At 39.7% G+C, this 21,331-nt stretch overlaps 1 protein-coding gene across 1 annotated transcript in view; it reads left to right on the top strand.

The window, feature by feature from the left end:
• ADAMTSL1 (ADAMTS like 1) overlaps window positions 1-18,865 on the top strand; it is a gene marked incomplete at both ends in the record, with an annotated part of 386,370 nt that extends 367,505 nt beyond the window's left edge. Inside the window, 6 exons of the mRNA XM_079548266.1 lie at window positions 8,737-8,937; window positions 10,718-10,898; window positions 14,718-14,925; window positions 16,176-16,285; window positions 17,191-17,411; window positions 18,759-18,865. Coding sequence (XP_079404392.1) covers window positions 8,737-8,937; window positions 10,718-10,898; window positions 14,718-14,925; window positions 16,176-16,285; window positions 17,191-17,411; window positions 18,759-18,865 — 1,028 coding nt within the window. The remainder of the gene's footprint in view (window positions 1-8,736; window positions 8,938-10,717; window positions 10,899-14,717; window positions 14,926-16,175; window positions 16,286-17,190; window positions 17,412-18,758) is intronic.
• Window positions 18,866-21,331: the final 2,466 nt, after the last annotated feature.

Here is a 21,331-nt window from a genome sequence, read left to right as displayed (position 1 = left end):
TTAAAGCAAGATAGCTAGCTAATTTCCTTCTCAATGCATATCTCTCACCTTCATTAAAGATTTACTGAGCTGAATTTAAGGCCAGGTGTTTATTAAAATCTGTTGAAAGTTTCTGAGAGATTTTTTCTGTTGAAAAACTCAGCATGGAGTGGGCTATCCAATCAATTAGAAAGCTACAGACTAGTGTGCTGTACCAAGTTATATCATCAAAACAAGGCCATGTCTGAGGAGGCCAGCTCTTCATTTCCATTTACTAGAAGGGTACACTCTTCTTCACCTGTCTGTTCTGCCCAATGTATCTAAAGAATACAAAAGCCAAAATTTCTGTGGAGGCACTGGTCTCTCAGCCATGTATTTATCAGATGGGTTTTCCTGGTCCTCTCTGTATCCTTCCCTGCCACTGAAGGGATAGAGGAAAATACGACCTGTACTCCCTTTCATCCACCAACTGCTCAGTCTCACAAAGTCTTTTGTGATAGCCCTCAGTCTTCTCTCAGTGACTTCATTGCTGCCACCCTGAACTATCAGTAAGGGACAAGAATCAGAGGGGCAAACCAAACTAAGGAGTCTCCTGGTAATGGCCCTCACCCAGGCACGAGGGAGGCTGCGCTCTTTCCTAATGGTAGAGTCTGGCCAGCATATAGGGGCCCTCTGTTCCTTTCAGAGGGAGTTACCCTTCTTTCCTTTTTGGCAGAGGCAGTCTTGAGGTGTGGAGATGACTGCCTCATCCTAGATAATCTCCTGGGTGGATCTTCCATCACATCTTCACTTACTTGTCCCTTGAGTTCCAGAGCCCCACATGTATGTGCACCTGAAAAGGCAAGGTAGGTAGGGAGGCAGTTTTCCTGTGATGACACGATGCTACCGTTCTGTAAATTCTTAGCCTTTGTTCTGTTTTTATTCTTTGGATGAAATGAATGTGTTGCCAGACCTAGTACACAATGGCTATTCTAATAGTATGAGGATGTGACTGAACCTACAAAAAAAGCCAAGGTGTTTAGCTGATAAACAGATTCTAATCCCTTTTTTTTGCATAGGCTTCTTGGAATCTGAGCTGTGCTTTTGTACCACTGAACAGGAGCAGTAACATTTCTCTACCTTACAGATACATTAGGATGGTGAAAACGCCAAAAGATACTGATCCTGTCAGCTATTCCAATACTGGGAATGCATAGTTTTCACATTCCCCATGTTGTATCTATCCAAACAGGAAAAAAATTAAGTCCCTATAGTTAGGATATATTGAAAATAAGATTGAAGTTGAATGATAAAGTGTACTTTTTTATGAACCAAAAAGTATAATCAACTGTAAAAAAGGAAATACTTTTATTCATTGTGTTCTCCTTGGTGACTTACATACCAAATCTGCTCAATGCACAAATCAGAACGCAGCTTTACCAACAGCCAGGACTGCAAATACAGTCTTGAAAAGCAGATTTCTTTCTGGCTTTATGCATTATCCCCAGTGACCAGACAGTTAACTGTTATTTCACTGCTGTTTCAGAAGGCAGAAAAGCTGAACTACAAATTCTTGTCTTGCAAATATCTACACTACTTAGTAATGAAGCTATTCTTAAAACAAAAGCTACCTTTTACTTAAAAAATACAGAGGATTCCAGTCACCAGGAACAGTATTTCCTTCTCATTTCCTTTTCCAACAATAGTTTATTTCCCTATTTTCTAGCAGTGTCACTTAAAAGCTCATAAAAGGCCCCAGAAAGCAGAATAATTTTAGTAGCCATCTTACTTTCAACAGCCAGATTTTTATTAAGAATAAATGGTTTACTCTGAAAGGACCAACTGCATTAGAGATAAGGAATGAAGTTCAGGAGGGTTTTCAATCTAGTCCTCTAGATTCTGTGCTGAACAGAAGAACTGATTTAGAACTGGCACACGTGACCTGAGAAGAACATAATGATGTTGTCCATACATGCAGAGATGAGATCAGGAAAGCCAAGGCACGGATGGAAGTGCACTTGGAAAGGAATGTGAAAAATAACAATAGGAGGTTCTACAGGTACGTTGGCCAGAAGAGAAAGGCAAAATAGAGTGAACCCTGTTCAATAAATTACAAGTGAGAACTGGCAACAACAGATATAGAAAAGGCTGAGGTACTCAACAAGTTCTTTGTCTCAGTCTTCACTGACAGCTAGGCTTCCCACCTCTTACATCCCTGAACATCTGAGTAGGAGCTGGGTAATCCTTTACACTGTAAGTCAGAGACCACTTCATAAAACTAAACGTGTCTTGAAGCTAAACTAAATGTCTATGGGGCCTGATGACATGCATCCCCTGGCCCCGAAGGAATTGGCTAATGTGGTTGCCAAAACTCTCTCCATCATATTCAAACATCATAGCCATCAGGCAAAGTCCCTTGTGTCCAGGAAAAGAGAAACATCACTCCCATGTTGAAGAAAGGGAGTAAGGAAGACACAGGGATCTATAGGTGGGTGACCCTCACCCCTGTGCCTGGGAAGATCATGGAACAGATCCTTCAGGAAGGTATTCTAAAGCACGCATGTAAGGTGACAAGGTAATCTGAGACATCCAGCACTACTTCAGTGAGGGCAGTTCATGCCTGACCGATCTTGTGGCCTTTTGTGATGGCGTGATAGTAGCATGCAGGCTCTTGTTCATAGCTGGAGAAAATTCATAGCTAATTGTGCTGACTGTGTAGACAAATAGCTTATTGTAGCTGAGAATGTACTGTGTCAAATAGTGTTATTGTTCTCTTTGTACTTGCTGTAGTTTCATGGAAATAAATTGGAGGCATTATTTCAGACTGACCTACAAATGATCCTATGATTTCGACTCTTTTGTCAGTGAACTGCTGTGCAGCTGGCTAGTTTAGAAGGAACAGCTCAAATAGTGCCACACTCACAACTAAACTCTTACCACAGTGCCAAAAAATGTTAGTGCTTCTATTTACTACTGTGTGTCTTGCTCTTGAGCCATAACATCTGTAAACATAACACTTATTTTTATTCAAAATCAGTTTGAAAAGCAGTAAGTCAACCAGATTAACATTAACTGATCTCACCAGTATGAATCTCCTGCAACATTTTATTTTGCTTTAGTCAAGCAAGAATATCTGTTTGAAACATTAGTAATTTCTCTATGCTCCTTTTTCTCCATCCTCTCCCTACCTTGAACCTCTTATAAATTTTCCTAGGTTTTTGGAATTACTGCTACAGTTGGAAATTGTATGTAGTAATCCAAATTAAGTTGCGATCTGCATAAAATGTCAGTAAATAGAAAACCAATGTTTGTGCTCCCCTAAGGAAAGAGGCAGCTGCAGAAGTTGTGCAATAAGAGTCAGATAAAATTATGACTATCTATGAAGTTATTATGCCACAATATCATTTTTCCCTTCTCCTCTCCCTCTGTGATAAAGTGGATGTCGTGCTTGAAAAGGGATTCTAACACTACAGGATATTTTTCGGGGGAAACTTTAGTTTATATTAATCAGATTTCCACTGTGCTGAAGTACCACGTATATCCATGGAATAATTTGCCCAGTTAATTTTGTTTTCCACCGCCTTCCATTTTTGTGTCCATGGAAACATTGCTTCCTTACACTCTGAAAATTCCTGGGTAAGTTATATCTATATAAAGGTAATAATGAAAATGCTGCTTCATGTGTAGCAGTCTTCCCTGCACCTAACTGTCCTTCACTTCCTCTTCTCTGTGCTTATTACTTTCTTTGCAACACAGGAAGTTTCCCGAGCTTCTGAAATCTCCAGATGCGGCAAGTTATCAGCTCAATAAAACAGCAGCTTGGACTGGTAACTGTGTTGTTCTGTCTCCTTGATGGATTCTTTGTGCTACACTGCTGTTTCTCAGTACCTGCTTCATGTGACTGTTTTAAGTGTCCTTTTTCTCCTGCAACTGTAGTTGTGCAGTTAGCCTGGAGCAGTACCAGCAGCGGACAATTTAATCTGAAGTATATTCCTTTTCAGTTGGATAAACACATCAGTTAGCTGAGGAAGCTACTTCTGCAGGCTGTGTCCATTCTCATAGGTTTTGTTTCATCATTTACCATTTCTAATTTTTTTTCAACCAAATCCTTAATGCTACAAGATTCTTAATGTGTACAATTCCACTTTTCAGAGCTTTTTAGAAAACAAGTTGTTTTACTAGAGCTTGAAAACTCTTTTGCTTTTTTAATGGGCCCACCATGTAGTTGTATATTTGGGAATATTTTTACAACTTCTCTTGGGTTGGGAATGGGTCTAGCTCAATTTCTATTGAATACAGAGTAAATTTACAATGCTATGTAAACGATATCTAATAACAGCAACATGTGTGGCACTAGGTAACTAATTTAGATGTTTTGAAAACAGTATGAAAGCCGTGTCAAATGTTTAATATAGTAAGATTCAACTGCTTCTTTGGAGCCCTAGATGGTTATTTAAAATACCTTCTTTTTTTTTTTTTTTTTTTAATGCTACTGTCATCAGTTGAATTGGCTTATTTCTAAATACATGCCTTTCTTTATAACATATGAATTAATCTCATTTCTCTGTCTTTGTTAAAAATTAGGGTTATGCTTGTATTAACATTAATCCTTTTTTGGGTGATTTCTAGGATCACATTACCCTTTGTGAGTTTTATTTTACCCACTGTATGAAAGCACTGAGAAGTAAAGTAATATGCATAAAACCTGAGCAAACAGTGTTAGTCAAAATTTACATTGTCTACTGTTGGTAAAAATCTTTACCCTTTAAGAAAAATTGCAAAGGTTTATTTCTTAATTTTGCCACTTCAGCAAATCAGGTTTTGCACAGGTATTTGAAGACTTCCAGACATGATCTTCCCTTACCTATATTTGCTTCGTTACCATTTTTAAAAGTTCATAGAATCCGGGAATGTCCCAAGTTGAAAGAAACCCACAGGAATCATCCAGTCCAACTCTGGTTCCACACAGGACCACCCAAACTGAGACTATATGCCTGAAAGCACTGTTCAAATGCTCCCTGAACTCCAGCAGCTCTGTGCTGTGACCACTGCCCTTTGGAGCCTAGGCCTTGACCACCTTTGAGTGAAGGACCTTCTAATGAGTCCTGTCAAATTTTGTCCTATATGCTAGGTACAAGAAGGAATTAAATTTAGATTTAGTGGTTTAAATTTGGGTTTAATACCATAGGTTTAATATGCATTTCTCATTTCAGTCACCCAAGTTAAATCAGGTATGACTTTCATCATTGAATCAAATTATTCCGAGGTAATGTAAATCAAACATCCCAAGTTGCATGGAGAGATCACCAATGAAGAGCAAGAGCATAAAACTGGACTTTAATGTACAACCACGTATTCAATGTTAATACTGATGAATTCAGACTGCATGTTACAGCATGTGTTCATGTCCAGGCTTTTCTAACTAAGCCTGTCTCTTAAATAGGAAATAATATCCAAAGATGAAAGTCTAGATTTGAGAGGCTAGAATTCGATTTCCAGCTCCACTGCTGGCACTTGATTTGGCCCTGAGTAAGAAAGTATGCATGCATCTTGGTGTCACACTGGAACAGATTGCCTAAGGAGGTTGTGGATGCCCCATCCCTGAAGGAATTCAAGGCCAGGAGGGATGTGGCTCTGGGCAGCCTGGTCTAGAGGTTGGTGACCCTGCACATAGCAGGGGGATTGAAACTAAATGTTCAGCGTGGTCCTTTTCAACCCAGACCATTCTGTGATTCTGTGATTCTACGATTCTCCATGCACCTGAGTCAGATGCAGGCAGAGAAGAAAATGTACCAGACAGCAGCTTCAGGGCTGCAATTGGAAAGCTAACCAGAGCCCAGACTGTAGGTCTGTTTCGTTTAAAGAAATTTCAAATTTCAAAGAATATTCCTCATCCCACGTCTTCACTCAGAGTCCATCTTTAATAAATTTTGGAAGGACTGTGATTGGTGAGCAGGTCAGTAGTAAAATAGAGAATTATTTGTCAGACAAGTACGAAAACGTGGGAATAAATATTAAGAATTTTAGGGATTTTGAAACACAGTTCTGTATTCTTTTTCCTTCTATTACAAACTTTATTTAGTAACTGCATTATTTATTTGACACTTTCACCATTGTTCCATTCAATTCTGCTGACTTAAGAATTCCTTCCTTATAGAAAGAATTCTAGAGTCAGTAGCATTAACATATGCTACTACTGTTCTGTAATTTAAGCGTGCAAATGAAAAATGAGTGTATACATGCTACAGATTTTCTTCACTTAGCATTAGCAAAGTACCCCAGAATCTTTCTACGACTATAGTCATACAGTGAGCGTTACAGAGGTATAACAGGGTCTCGAATTTCATCTGCACTGTGCGTTTACTGTTTCCTCTCAATAAATGATTTGCAATGTTGTGAAATGTTCTTCCTTTCCCAAATATCCTCCTGTTGTCCTCGAAATAGTAAGACTTTTCCAACTAAATGATGTAATTCATATTAGATTTCTGTTTTTTTTCTCCAGCTTTTGCACATTTGTGACTGCTTCATCCTGGCTTTGAATTAGTTCAGAGTCATGGAAGACTTTGAAAGGGAGGCTACAGGCAGTATTTTCTTTCTCTAAGAAGAGCTGAAGAAGGTCCCTATCATGCCACAAGTTTAGCTACTCAGAATTAGTCCTCCCAGATTTTTTCTCCCTACTTCCCCAAGGGTTCTTATGTACTAACAGTCTGCAACAGTTTGTCTGTTTAGAAATAAAGCCAGTTGTTTTTTTCCTCAGGCTGTTTGTTAAGCTTTGGAAGGAAAAAGCCATCAGTATTGATGGGGATGGGTAGGAATAGAGAATTAGGTGTTGTGAATATGCATTAAATTGCATTAAAATTATTACTGGGAAAGGGATATTAATGGAAGATTTTTTTTTATTATACTCTTACTGGATATGCATAAGACATTATCCCGTATCTAATGTGTCCATACATGTGGGAAACATGTAGGAAATCTCGCTTGCAAAATGTGATTGATTCTTGTTCTGCATACAAAAATAAGGAGTATCCATTGCATATGAGTCTCACAGGTGTTAGTAAAGTTTTATTGTCAAGGAAAAAAATGTAATAATTACTCACTGGTGTAAAATATTTAGACACTGTTAGTTTTTTCCTTTCCTTCTTCTCATATTATTGATTACTGGCTGTTGCTTTAGCTAGTATCGCCGTATGCTTATTATGAAAGAAGAAACAATATGAAAACAAGGGAAATAGTATCAGGAAAATTACACTGATCTGACTGGCAACAACATTTTTAGAAGAAAAACAGGCATGAGCTACAACTAGTTGCATACTGAGGTTGATTTCAGTTGCTCTGCATTTAACATCAAATTGATCTTTCTGCTTTCTTCACTTATCCTGTGTAGACTGTTTGCAAATGCCAGCAGTAAAACTGAATTCACAGCAGCCCTTTGTCAGTTGTCATGGCTATGTAGTGACCTGAGGAAATCTTTGCAATTCTCTTAGAAGACACACAAACTATTAAAAATTACGGTACTGTGGGGAAAATCATACAGCCACTTATTGTTAAGTTTGTCCATTTCCTAAGTATTCCTTTATTTTCCTTTCCTTTTAACATAGGCACCCTTAAACCAGTAAATCAGTTAGGCTGATACCTTTCACATCACTCATTTTGTTAAGAATGAATATCTCCTGGAAACTGGATGACTTGCTTCTCTGAACAAGAGCAGGAAAAGGTTTAAGTATTCAGAAAGGACAAAAGAAATAAGGTAAAATGAAGCATAACAGGAATAAATAGCTTACAAAAAAAAGGAAGAAGGAAGTCAGCAAAGAAAGCTGTGTCTTTGTGATCAGGAAGTGCAGCATTAGGAAGAGAACTACCAATACTGAAACTGCATTAGACCTTGCCAAGGAAACTAAAACAAATAGCAAAGACTCTTTATCCTTTTAAATAAAAAGAGAACAAGGCAAGAGAAGTGACCACTGTGAGCAATGAACACTCTCTCCATCTTCCTTTTTCTTCTTTCATTTCTTCATTTCTTTTTTTTTTTTTTTTTTTTAAAGATTTTGCTGCATTAATTAGTTCTTTGCCAGGGAAACATTGCCACTGTAACTGTGTGTATTCTACACCTGCTGGGGACTCCTTGCCCTTGGTAGTATGCATTTAATACATAGTGAACAAGCCCCACACAGCAGTTTCATCTGGCCAGCACCCTGCCCTACTGTGGATGCAGACTGGGGGTGCCAGCAAGAGGGAAGAGAGCTAAGCTGCATATGGCTAGTTGCCAGTGGGAGATCCAGTACGTATCCTTCTGATGGAAGTCAGCCTAAGATGTAGATCCAGGTATTATAGATGCTCCCTTTGCCTCTCAGCATGCAAACTTCTGATTTTTAATTTATTACAATAAAAAAAAGAAAAAAAGGTGGTTAAAATAGGGTTGCTGGAGAATGAGTTCTATTTGAGGTACTTTTCAAACACACAGCTTATGCTAAGTGTGCAGCCTCACTATCCCATATTTCTCAATAATGCAATGAGGATGTTCTAAAATAATGGGAGTCTTAGGAGGCTGACTATGAATATTTCCAAACTGATCCAGTATTTTCATGTGACTGATTAGCTTTTTGGAGGTGTGGGGGTTTTTTTTTCAGCTGAAAAGAAGGAATATTATTCATGTTTTTCATTCTAAGAAAATGAGAGTGAATTTGAATGCAAGTGACTCCTTTATTTTGACCACGTCAAGTAATTTTGCAGTATGTTCAGTCCTCAGCAGGGTTATGTCATGTTCTTTTATTTTAGGTTGTGCTGTGGATGGCCATCCAACTCCAAATATCACCTGGCTTTACTCTGGAAAGCCTCTCACTCTGAGGCATCGCTTCCTAGCGGCAGGACAAATTCTTCAGATACTCAACATCAGTGATGCTCCTGAAGGAGAATTCAGCTGCCTTGCGCAGAATGAGGCTGGTTCACTCTTACAAAAAACTTCTCTGGCAATACAAGGTAACTTTCCAATTTCTGTGCTTCTCCCCCGTGAAGCTTTTGACATTGACTTCCCTGTGTTGCCTTTCTTGTCCTAAATTTCTTGGCTCTAGAGCCAAGACTGTGATGCAAAGCAGGAAATTAATGTTTTGATATTCTACCACTATGGATATAAATTTGCAGGCCTAGCAAGAAACTTGCAGCATCTTCGGTTTCACTTGCTGTGTCATTTTCCCAAAATGACAGTTGATACTTCTGGCCTGCTCGGCAAATAGCATGCTTTGCTGATTCAAGTTATACCCATGGCTGCTGCATTAGCCTAAAATTCCAGACAGAAGTGTCACAGGTCAAACCTCTAAGATTAGAAACCCCTCTGTTAATCTTCTAAAGTCAGCGTTACACAGTGCTCAAAAACCCTTTGCTTGTAAAACTGCTGTAAAAATAAACTGTGTTATTTTTACCCTAGAAATTAACTTAAGGTGACGAATCCACTGAACTGAGCAGTGTGAATGGCTTGGAACAGAATATACGTCTTTCATTTTTTGCAGTTGACAGGGGTGGAGTGGAGAAGAATTTAACTTTTCCTTAATTTTTACAATAAAACTTCTCAGAAGTGCTGCAAATCCCTTGTTTGCCATAGGACCAATGATCTCTGTGATTTGCCTGTTGAGATACACTCTGTTGTAAGATAACACTATTAACTGCAGCTAGCCATGACTTCTCTAAGTCATACTCCTTTACAAATATAAATGATTAAGAATTAATCCTGTGAATTATTGCTGTAAAAGTATGCACACTGTATTTTTGAATACATGGATTTGAGCTTGAAAGTGTGCTTTACAGATGTTGAAGCAGATTAATTTTATAAATCCACTTCCTTTCTTTTATTCTCCTACTTTGGGGTGATCCAGTCTTTCCAATGGCAGGATCTAAGGACTTCCCAGAAGACTCACACAGTCTTTCACAGACATGTGAGAGCAAGAATGGGTCTTTTTAATACTTGGCAGTATCTGCTGAAGGGGGATCTTCAGCCTCAAAGCTCTCACAGAGTGAAAGGCAAGGTGGGATTGTGTCATCCTTACAGCCCTTGTATTCTCCCACCACAGTTTTGATATTTGAGTTTGTTTTAATTTTATTTTAACTGATCCTCTGAAAAATCATGAAAAGATGTAGTGCCAGGAGGATTAATAGCACCCTTTTCATGAACCAAATGGAAAATCTGGCTGAATATAATAGGAAGAGATCCCTAGGCACTCAAAAACCCAATTTAAGGGGGGAAAAAATCCTCATCATTTGCATTTGAGATGTGTACTGTACATACCAACTTTTGAGGGTTTCTGCAGTATCATGTTTGGCTGCATACCAGGAGCTTACATGTTTGCCAGTGTCATGGTGCCTGCTCTCATTTTTCCAATGGCTTTCTGAAGTTCCTGAATCTATTCCACAGATAGCTAACAGATAGCTAATTACCCACCTAAGTTTGTATAAATGCCAGGATTTGTAATGCCCCACATCCCTGTCATTTGGTATCACTGACTGCCCTAGAATGTCATTCACCTTCTATGTCTTGTGCTTCTGAACACAAAAAAAAACAAGGGGGGATTTGTCAGAAGATATGGTCAGTGCCTTATATAAGCTGGAATTCTGCTCCTTCTTTGTCCGTTGCCTGGTGTCTTGCAAGCGTAGTTCCTTTCACGAGACACTGAGTCTAAACTTTTCATCCTGGAGAACAGCTATCTCTTTTCTAAGGATTTCTTACTGGCAGTTTTTAAGTGTTAACATGACTCTCGCTTTTTGGCAGACTACCAGTGGTCAGTGGACAAGCTGATGTCTTGTTCTGCTTCCTGTGGCCACAAAGGAATACAGGTGCCCCAGCTGAGGTGCTTACTGGATGGGACTGAAGTCAATATATCTAACTGCAAAAAGAAGCCCAAGCCAACCCTGCAGCCCATCGCATGCAATAGGAGAGACTGCCCTTCACGGTTTGCCTTTATTATACTAAAATGTCATAGATGCTTTTAAGATGTACTTCAAGAGTTCTTTGCAATGGACAGCATGCCCTTGTAGCTTGCTGCTGCCTATCTAGGACAAAGTCATGGCTGAACGAGAATTTGAGTGCTTAACTTAGACATTGGGAATTTTTACCAAGATTTGTGAAAAATGTTGACAGTACATAGTATATAAGGAGTGTTTATCCCTGCAGTAATTCGGTTAGAAAAGAATGAAGGAGATGTTGCCTACTGTTTATTAGCAAAGGTCACAGCTTCATGGTACTTTTGCATTTTCTCTGATAGTGTGAATAGTCAAGAATGCTTTTCAGCACTTTTACACTAAGGTAGAAAACTGGATTTCCATCTCACTAGTCATTTAAACTTATAAGCTTAACTATCAGCTGATGTTACCTAGGCAGGAAGAGGTGGGGAACAGTGCCTTCTGCTTATTGCAGTACTTCATGAAAGAAAAGACTTCACCCTAAATGGAGCCTTCAAATACTGTTGTACGTTGCAATAGTAATGTAAAGAAAGTCATGTGCTTATAGTCCTCCTCCTACTAAGAAGCAGCAGATTTTTAGGCCCTTAAAGGTTAGTTCCTCACTGGAGAAAAAGCAGTGACATAGTATCTTTGTATTTTAGTAGCATAGATTAAATACTCTTCTCTTAGCAAAGACTAAAAAATGAACAGAAGAAAGCCTTAGAATTAATAATCTGGACCATTGGAAACAAATCTGGGCCCGGGTCCCGTACCTGTCCTGTTTATCATCTCAGTCAGTGACCTGGAGCTGGGGACAAATGACACTTATGTGAATTCTGCAGGTGAATTCTGCAAGCATGGGAGAACACTCAGTATATCCAAGAGTGCAGTTTGCTATCAGGAGAAGCTTGAAAGAGATGGGCCAACAAGAACATTAACAGGGACATACACTGAGCACTCAGAAGGATGCTATTTGCTACTGCCCTTTAGGTGGAGTAAAGTCAATAAACCATCACTCCATGAGCCTCATCATTCACCCCATCAACTCATCCAGACTATTAACACTGCACCTTGGATGTTAGACTACTGAGGGAGACAGTCTCAAACGCTTTGAGGTGGACTGGGTAAATGACTTCCACTGCCCTCTTCTTGTACTCTGGTCTGGTCATTCTTTCCCAGTAGTCAGTCAGGTACCTTCAGAATTTTCTTAGGGATCAAAGTAAAATCAACTAACTTCTAGTTCCTTTTATATCTTCCTTATGGCATTTTTTTTTTTTTTTTTTTTTTTAAATAAGGGAAACATTTGTCTTTCTACAATTGTCAGGACCTCTCCAATGTCCATAACCTTTCAAAGGTTATAGTGAGCAGCCTTGTAGAAACATTGCCCTGCTCTCTCAGCATCCTCACCCATCTAGCCCTAACACATACACTTGTACAATCTGAGTTCTCTTGGGTAATTTCAGCCTTATCCTGTGTTAGATGTAAATGTTATGCCTATTCTGAGCTCTGCACACAAGAACTGCAGGATCATAAGATCACCCAAGAACTGCAGGATTGTAAGATTTTTCTGTCCCACAAGGCTTCATACCACTGTATTCCAACAGCAAAATAGGCAAAAAGCTAGACTTAGCAGCTCCTCTGGGATTATTGTTTTCCCTGAGCTTCTGTGTTGCCTGAATATCAAAACAAGCAGGACTGCAGCTGCAGCTATAAAGCTGAGAGTTCCCTTAACACAGTGGAAATGTCTTTTGCAAATCCCATTGGATTTGGTGGGCATGAAGGGGGTCAGACTGAGTTCTACCTCCTTTTAGAGACATGGTTTCCTTGTAACTCACTGCCCATGTAATCCCTCACTTTTCAGTTACTTGTAAACACAGTGGAGTTACAACAGCTTGAAAGACTTTTGACTGTGTTAACATCTTTCCCCTCTTCTGCTGCGTTCACTCCACAGAACACACTGACACTTTCCTCCTTTCACACCCTTCAGTGTAAAGAAGACTACATCCCAAGATGTCTGATCTGATAATCAGTTTAGTGCTCTACTCTCTCCATGTTTAAAATGCCAAAGTTCTGCAAATCAGTGACTCCTTAGTAGAGATTTGTATAAGTGTTTTTTTTTTTCTATTTTTCTGGTTTTTCAGGTTCTCCTCTCCCTTGTTTTCACAGTGGACGTAGTGTGTTTGAGTAAACAAATACTTACAAAGTGGTCAGGATCTCAAGAGACGTTTGGTACAACTTCTCATTCAGCAGAGTTATTTGAGACTGGCATTTATATTAAAAAACAGTCTAATCTGATGTCAGGAGAGGTGCTAAGCAACCTGATGAGAACTAAGCGGTCAGATTTACCAGTCTGGTTGTGTCTTGGGTATATGGCAAGGTTCTGTTTAATTACCTTTTCTATATATACTCCTACCCATTTTTGCAGGCAACTGTTTTTTGAGCTGCCAGCTGAGTCATAAGAAGGAAACCAAAAGAGATTTGATGAAATATAAAACACACTCATTAACAGCAGTTTGCATTAGTGATGGCAGTAAATTCCATGGAAATAGTTTATGTCCTTTTATACCTTTCCTGAACTGTAATGTGACCCATACTCCTGTCTCAGTTCCTGAAAAAGCGTTGAGACGTATGCTTGGAAATTGAAGTTGATTTAAATGCAGAGCAGAGCTTTAGAATGGAGGGATGGGAAAACTTCAATTTCAACCTCACCAAACAGCAAGAAAATAGTAGTTGTGCCTTTATTTTCTATGTCAAAAGTTTATCTGTTTATATATATACTTGTTTCTGAAACTACAGGAGTTAATTGCTTGCAGAACACTGAGGAATAGTAACGGATGCCTTTCCAAAGGCCTAGAGAATACCTATTGCCTGTTTTGTGAAGTAATCATAAACATTGCCGTAGGAGGATGAGATGGACACTGTCTTCCTCCCAGTAATACAACACTTTTGCTGGGAATCCTGAAACTTAATGACTGCTGACTTAACCATAAATCTCCTCAGGGAACAAATAATCAGTTGTGTCCATCCTGTTCCTATCAATACCTTCCAAGTCCAGTGAGTCTTCCAACTAATGATAAATTGACAAGATCGTGTTAAGAATTTGTGTGTTTGGACATAATAGTTTGGACAAATAATTTGGGTAATTATTTTCTGTCATTAGAAGTTTTTTATTAGTTATACTGGATTTTTTAAACCCCTGATAATACGGGGTTGACAAATGCACAGTCTGAGCTCAAAAGGAAAGTCAAAACATATCCTTTGTGTTTTCTGTACTCCAACTCCATCCTTGCACAACCTTCGGGCTTTCCTGGATTATCTCAGCTGTCTGGGAGATAACAGAGCAGGCCAACAGGCCTTAACAACTTCTTGGCTCTTCCTCTGCCAGCAGCGAGTTCAAAGTGCCCTGAGAGCTACTCCATCAACTTCACAGGGACAGTTTTTCCTGCCAAGGAGTGGAAATGGGCCATAGCCAGTGACTGCAACTTGTTGTGAAGGCCCCTGTTGTGCAGTGGTGTGAGAGCAGCCATGCCAAACCACTGTGACTGGACAAAAAATATTTACTAAGCTTTTAAAAACAACATTAAGAGGAAAAAGTGGATTCTGGGCCCAGAGAACCCTCAGAGAGATACTTAAATAAAAAATGTGCTCTTTTCTCAGCTTTCATCTTACAACCAGTTTTCAATGGCTATTACAGAGGTCTGAGTACAGTACTGTGATGCAAGTCATTGTTAGCTTACTTTCGGCCAATACATTAAGTCCTGTTGACACTGATGATACTGCAGACAGTGCACTTATTTGCACATTAGCACATATTTGCCTTTCTCTCACAGGTGGATGGTAACATCATGGTCTCCATGTACACGGAGCTGCGGTGGAGGAATCCAAATGCGACGAGTGACATGCCAACGACTGACAGCAAAAGGCAACTCTGTCCCAATGTCAAATGAAGCCTGTGCTCAAGCATCCAAGCGCCCGGTGGACACACAGAGCTGTAACAGGCAACCTTGTGTTGAGTGGGTGGCCTCCTCCTGGGGCCAGGTAAAGAGCATGCTAGCAGTCTGAAAACAGACTCATTCTGTGGGTGAGGAAGAGGTGACCGAAGACAAGAATCTGTGGTCTGCATGCTGTACTCTGCAGGCTTTTGATAAGGCAATTAATTTGCTTAGTGCTTTCAACTTTGTATTTGATACAGTGCATGTTTGAGTCTCTGTACCTTCAAGCAGTCCCCAAAAGAACCACATGTGAACAGGATTTCCACTGCAGACTCCTCTTTTGTCCCCAGTGGAAAGGTCTGCCCCCAGACAGGTTACAGACAGGTTACAAGTATGGAAAATAGCATTCTGCCTTCCCTAAGTCTACAGGTGCTCTTTGAACCTATGGAATGTGTTTCAGTTCAAGTTTTCAGGAGTCAGATCTGATGGCTATGGTAGATTTGGTGGAGCGTTTACAAGAAAACAGTTCTAAAAGATTCTAATGTTGTCTGAGAAACTTATAAAATAGAAGAATTCACTTTGTAACAAAATGCAGGAGAGATCATGAACCTCCCCCTTCCAAAACTTCCTTCTTCCTCACATTAAAGCCCCTTTCTTCAAATCCCTTGTCTGTTCTGGAATATAATGGCCAGATACTCATCAAGCAAACTGTTCACTAACTGTTGATTTAACTTAAAACAATAGAAACACATGCTTAATATCCAGAACTAACTGTGATTTAATTGAAGGAGAAGATTAGAAGAGATAAACAGCAAGTGTGAAACTGATATGCTTGAATAGTTTAGGATGGCTTCATTGCTGAAACATACTTTCAGATATGCTGCTTTCGACATGGTTTCCTTTCTTGTCCTGCAATACTTTTTTTTCCCAGTGGAATATTTTTTTGGTTCAATACGTTCTTTGTTATTAACAATTTGCTCATAAATTGTGGTAGTACAAGCTGCAAAATGCACAGTAAAAGGAATGTATTGAGATTTCCTGTATGGATCATTGGCTCTTGGCTAATGATGTGAGAGCATTTTATTTGCCCTACAGATGTATTTAAGATTGAACTATTGAAGAGGAGAGGGTAATGAACCTAGAGAGCAGATACAGAAATGCTGTTTCAATATAGCGGGAGGGGGTGAAGTAGGACAAATGATAATTGTGTGCTTACCTCCAAAGTGTGCAGAACTGCAGGAAATTCTTGAAAGCTGCACAGTTACTGCATGGCAATATGCACTTTATTTCACCAGCAGTCTTATGAAAGGAGAACACTGACTTTTACTTCCATTAAGCGGTTTTCTGTTTTCACAGTGTAATGGGCCTTGCATTGGGCCACGACTCGCTGTACAACACAGACAGATATTTTGCCAGACAAAAGATGGGACTTCTGTGTCATCTGATCAGTGCAGTGCCTTACCGAGGTAGGACAGAAATATCGTACACCACTGTTCTTTGAGAGATTTTGAATAACCTGGAGGTTTAGCAAACATCTTTTGGGTTTTCCCTATGCAGCAAAGTGGTCATGCTGCAACCTGTTAAATTATGCGGCATAAACCTCAGCAGGCTTAAGCCAAGACTTCATTCATATCAGCTCCAGAGGTAATAAATACATAAATAAAAATAAAATTAAGAAAATAATTTTAGAAAAACGCACAAGAGCAGGCTAACAATTGAAGAACTGGCATAATAAAACCTAACTAAAGCACTGTGCTATCTCTGAGAGCAGGAGCGCGTTCATTATCTGTTAGTGATGAACTTCCAAAGCTTCCAGTCTCCCTATCTCGCAATTCAACATGAGTGCTAACTGGATAAGAATGACACAGCATTTATTTTTCTTCAAATAAATTCCACTGACTTTATAGAAACATACTTATTTTCCGTTAGACTGCGCTGAAGGAAAAAAGAGATTATATAAGAACATTTTTTGTCTCCTGTTGATCGCAGACATCAAAAAGTAACAAACCTTTGATGTGTTTGAACGGGTGCTACTTCATTCATTACACCTTTTTTAGTGGCATTCTGCTGCAGCATTTATGGGCTGGTGATACTTAGGTCAAACACTCCAGCAGTTCAAATTTTTGTTTAACTCCAGTTGTCCTATACCAGTTGACGATATCTGAGGGTCTAGCCTGTGAGTGCAGTTGAAAATTGCTTTTCAGTGCACCGAGCTTATTTCTGCTTGCACACAGTGAAGACAGGGCTCAGAATAAGTAATATTTGGGGCGTGCAAGGCTTGCAGTACCCAGGGCTTGCACAGTGCCAGGAGTGGCACACACTTCTCGCACAGTGCAGTAAGTGACTTTTGTCCCTTCTCTTTTGCTCACAGGCCTTTGAGCACTCAGAACTGCTGGACTGACATCTGTGGCGTGCATTGGAGGGTCAGCTTGTGGACAGTGTGTACAGCTACCTGTGGAAACTATGGCTTCCAGTCCCGGCGTGTGGACTGCGTGCACATCCGCACCAACAAACCCGTGCTCGAGCACTACTGCTCCTGGAGACCACGGCCAGTCAACTGGCAGCGCTGCAACATCACGCCCTGTGAGAACAGTACGTTTATGAGCAGAGGGGTGGGTGTGAGGAGGGGGGGAAGCCTCTGGGTCCTCCATGTGGAGTCATGTCTCCGAAATGCAGTTCTGGGCATCACAGCTCAGATTTCTGGAGAACCTCTAGCTTGAACACATGCAAAACACATTATCCAAAGCTCAGCATCTTGGTGGGAGGGCATGGTGCCCTCCCATGTGGTTTGTTGGCAGCAGTGCTGACACCAGGGTTGCATGCCCTTGCTAACCATTTAAAACGGCTATGCAACCTTAGCTTTCTGTTGATGCTACAGCTAGGAGAAAAAATACAAGTCACAAACAGTGTTTACTGTATTTTAAAGAAGTCTAAATCCACTGTGTAGGTTAATGCTGGGAATCGTTGACATGGAAGCTGCTTGCTTTCAGGTGACAAGCAACAAATTGTGCCTGCAAGAGGAAAAGAGAAGTTAAAAATATATATTTTTTTAATAAAAAAATAATTTAAAAGAAGGAGCAGCAGAACAGATGCTTTAGTTGTTGCTGAACCATGCTGCACAGAGCCCAGGTTGTTTGAGCTTCTCACACTGCCCTGTTAACAAGGTGGCTGGAGGTGCATAAGGAGCTGGGAGGAGCCAGAACCAGGACAGTGACCCAAATTGGCCAATATTCCCATACCGTGTGGTGTCATACAAAAAAGTATGAAACACTGGAAGGTTGGCTGCAGAGACAGCCACTGCTCAGAGACTGTCTGCATCATTCAGCAGATGGTGAACAAGTGTGTTGTGTATCACTTGTTTTGCAAGTATGCATGTATAATACTATCATTACAGTTATTTTCATTTTCCATCTTAGTAAATAGATTTTATCTCAACCCACAAGTTCTACTTTGTTTTTTTCCCAATTCTCTTTCCCATCTCACTGGGAATGGGAGGAGTGGTGCTAGGGGGTGTCATGCTAAGCTGCCTGCTGGCTTAAAGCACAAAGAGTTAGAAGGGAGCTTCAGTGATCATCTATTCCAGCTGCCTGACTTGAGGTTTTTAGAGCTGCCCTGCTGAAATGAATTTCCAGTTTCATTTACTACTTCATCTTCTGTTTAACAACTGTTACAAAACTCTAGAGCATCAGATGGCAAACTGTGCTGAGTGCTGGAGCAGCTTCAAAAGCCATTCTCACACTCTGAAAGCCATAGCTGCCCACTGCATTCCCCTCTGATCCTTTAGTGGCTTACAGTCCCCACTCAGTGTCTGCAGCAAGTCAAGGTCATGCTCACAGTGAGACCTCCCAGCATTAAAACTGTTTTGAATTGCTCTCAAGTGAGAAAATCTTTCTTTCACTGCTTCATCACCAACTCTCCTTTTTGTTTCCCCTTTGGCAGTGGAGTGCAGAGACACCACGAGGTACTGTGAGAAAGTGAAGCAGCTCAAACTCTGCCAGCTCACCCAGTTCAAATCACGCTGCTGTGGGACTTGTGGAAAAGCTTGAAGGCGAATGCGATGAAAATGGAGGAACAAGGGGATCTCAGCTTTTGCTTCACTGAGGCAAAGACTTCTGCAGAAAATAGAAACAGAATGGTTTTTTTTTTTTTTTTTTCCTCCATTTTATTTATTTATTTCCCTTTGAAAAGGAAAAAAGAGAAGAAAAAATGGAAAAAGAAAATCCTTTACCAAATTGTTGTTGTAAAGGGACATGACAAATTTTCCCTTTTAGATATCTGGGAGACAGAATGCAGCAAAACATGGTCATGAAGGGTAGATCACAAAGATTCAATGAATCCCAACCCACTGGGCCTGAGAGGAGTGGGGTTGCCCCATAGTCCATGTATACACTTGGGAATACACCATCAGATAAATGGAGAAGTGGATCAAAATCAAAATATAGCATCACATTCAACCACCAAATCAAACAAATCAAACAGTCTGATACATGGTGGGGCAAACAAAACAAAGACTAGACATTCATCAGTGGAGTATACAGACCCTACATTTGTCTTAGACTGATTTGGGTATATAAGCATATGATACTGCTTTATAAATCTATCAGTTACACCCAACATTGGATTTCTTTTTTCCTTTCCATGTCCTTCTCATCACAGGCCTTCAAATGATCAGTGGGAGATCTTGTTAATCTTTGAGAATCAAGTCTGGTGTCTGAGAAAGTTGAGCAATGTTTTGTAATGTGAGTGAGTCTAGAAGACATCTGAAAATGTTCACAAGTTGCATTTGTGTGAGAGGGTTGGAGAAAAGAGTGTTGCCTTCAGCATAAAGGTGATGATGTCAGATATTATCTAAGAGAAGGAAAGAAAGTATGATTTGCTACAGGCAGGCTGTAACACAAACCTGCAAATGGCTGTCTTGTACAGAACACAGGCAGGTAAGATGTGGAAACGAGAGCTGCTTCGCATCCTAATTCCTACTAATGCTTACTAGGAATAGGTAGGAGTACCAGTACCCAGAGTTAAGGAACTTTCAGAGGTGGCATTTTGATAAGAAATTTGAGGAACTGGGTTTTTCTTTTCTGCTAACATGTATATTTTCTGTCCTGATGGCCAATCCTTTCAGAAAAGTAGTAGATATTTTCTGAAATTGCTGGCTGTTCCTACTCAGTAGGACCAGAATAGATTCAGCATCAGCTCCAGAGGACTAACACTAAGAAGATTTTTAAAATTTGCTCCTCTATGGCTGTTACACAACAAAATGAATGCTGTAAAGCTACACATTTATAACCCAGGTACTAGACTCTAAAGAGATTTTCTAAAAAGTGAGCCTCAAACATCACATATTGCATGCTGTCTATGAACCTTTCTCCATGGTCAGTTGCAGTGGTTATTCATCCAGTGAAGTGCTTCATCCTTTTAGTTCCTGGACAATCCTTTCTCTACTCTGAATAGAGCCTTAAAATTAGAAGAGATTTGCAAAGGAGGAAGTTTGAGCATCATAAAAAATCTAAAGGAGATCTGTCTGGATGTGAGGTCTTGGTTCAAGACCATTTCTAAATTAAAGGCTTGGTTGTGCCTCATCCCTTGTGGGGCTCAGGCCTTGTGGTGCATTATTGAAATGCTGTTCAAGTGCTGCTGTGTTACAGCTTCCATGATGTGGCTTTTTCAGCAAAACTGGAGTTCTCAGGTCAGTGTCATGTTCAAGACACTGACCTGTCTCTGGTTGCTTTGGAACACATATGTCAGTGGTAGCTCTCACTACAAATGGGTCTTCAAGAAATAATGTTGCTAAGCTTCAGTGTAACTTTTTATTTAAAAAAAGAAGAATGTCTTTCTATGTATGTAAATGTATATCTTTTCTGTATATTTATTAGGATTTCTTGTATAAAAAGTGCAATATTAATAATTGTACATTATTTTGTCCAGATAAAACTATTTGTTTGGGTTTTTTTTTAAATCTCCCCAGAATTTTGTTCTTCTAAAATCTATGGTACTAGAGAAATTCTCACTTGCTTTTAATTGAGGATCTGCTTCACTGTGCACAGAGTGCTTTCTAAAATATGACATGAGGAAAGGATGATATTTTTAAAGGATAAAAAAAAGGATTAAAGGATGATAGTTATGCATGGAATGAAGGACAATTCCTTAATACTAATAGTAACAATAATAACAAGAAGAACAATAAGAATGTGGTGGATATTTCTAATACAGTAGTTAACAAAAAGCAGCACAGGGAAGTACTGACATTTGTTTGACTGCAAAGCATATTTATATTCATGTTGAATGGCAGCTGTGTAACTGTGCCCAGGATAAACAAGGTGATTAGATCCGGAAGAGCAGTTGTGTCATCTCTGCACAGTGTGAATTTAATTTCATATATTTGTTCTGTGAATTGTGACTTGGCAGCATCTCAATAATATAAGATTTCTGGATTATTTTACAAAAGGAATTTTTCTTTCTCTAACAAGAAGGCAAACCAGCAAATTTGTATTTATATAATTTTTGTACAGGTA

This window comes from Tetrao urogallus (assembly GCF_951394365.1).
Source record: "Tetrao urogallus genome assembly, chromosome: Z".
NCBI classification, from domain to species: Eukaryota; Metazoa; Chordata; class Aves; order Galliformes; family Phasianidae; genus Tetrao; species Tetrao urogallus.
This window is presented reverse-complemented; position numbering and strand designations above follow the sequence as displayed.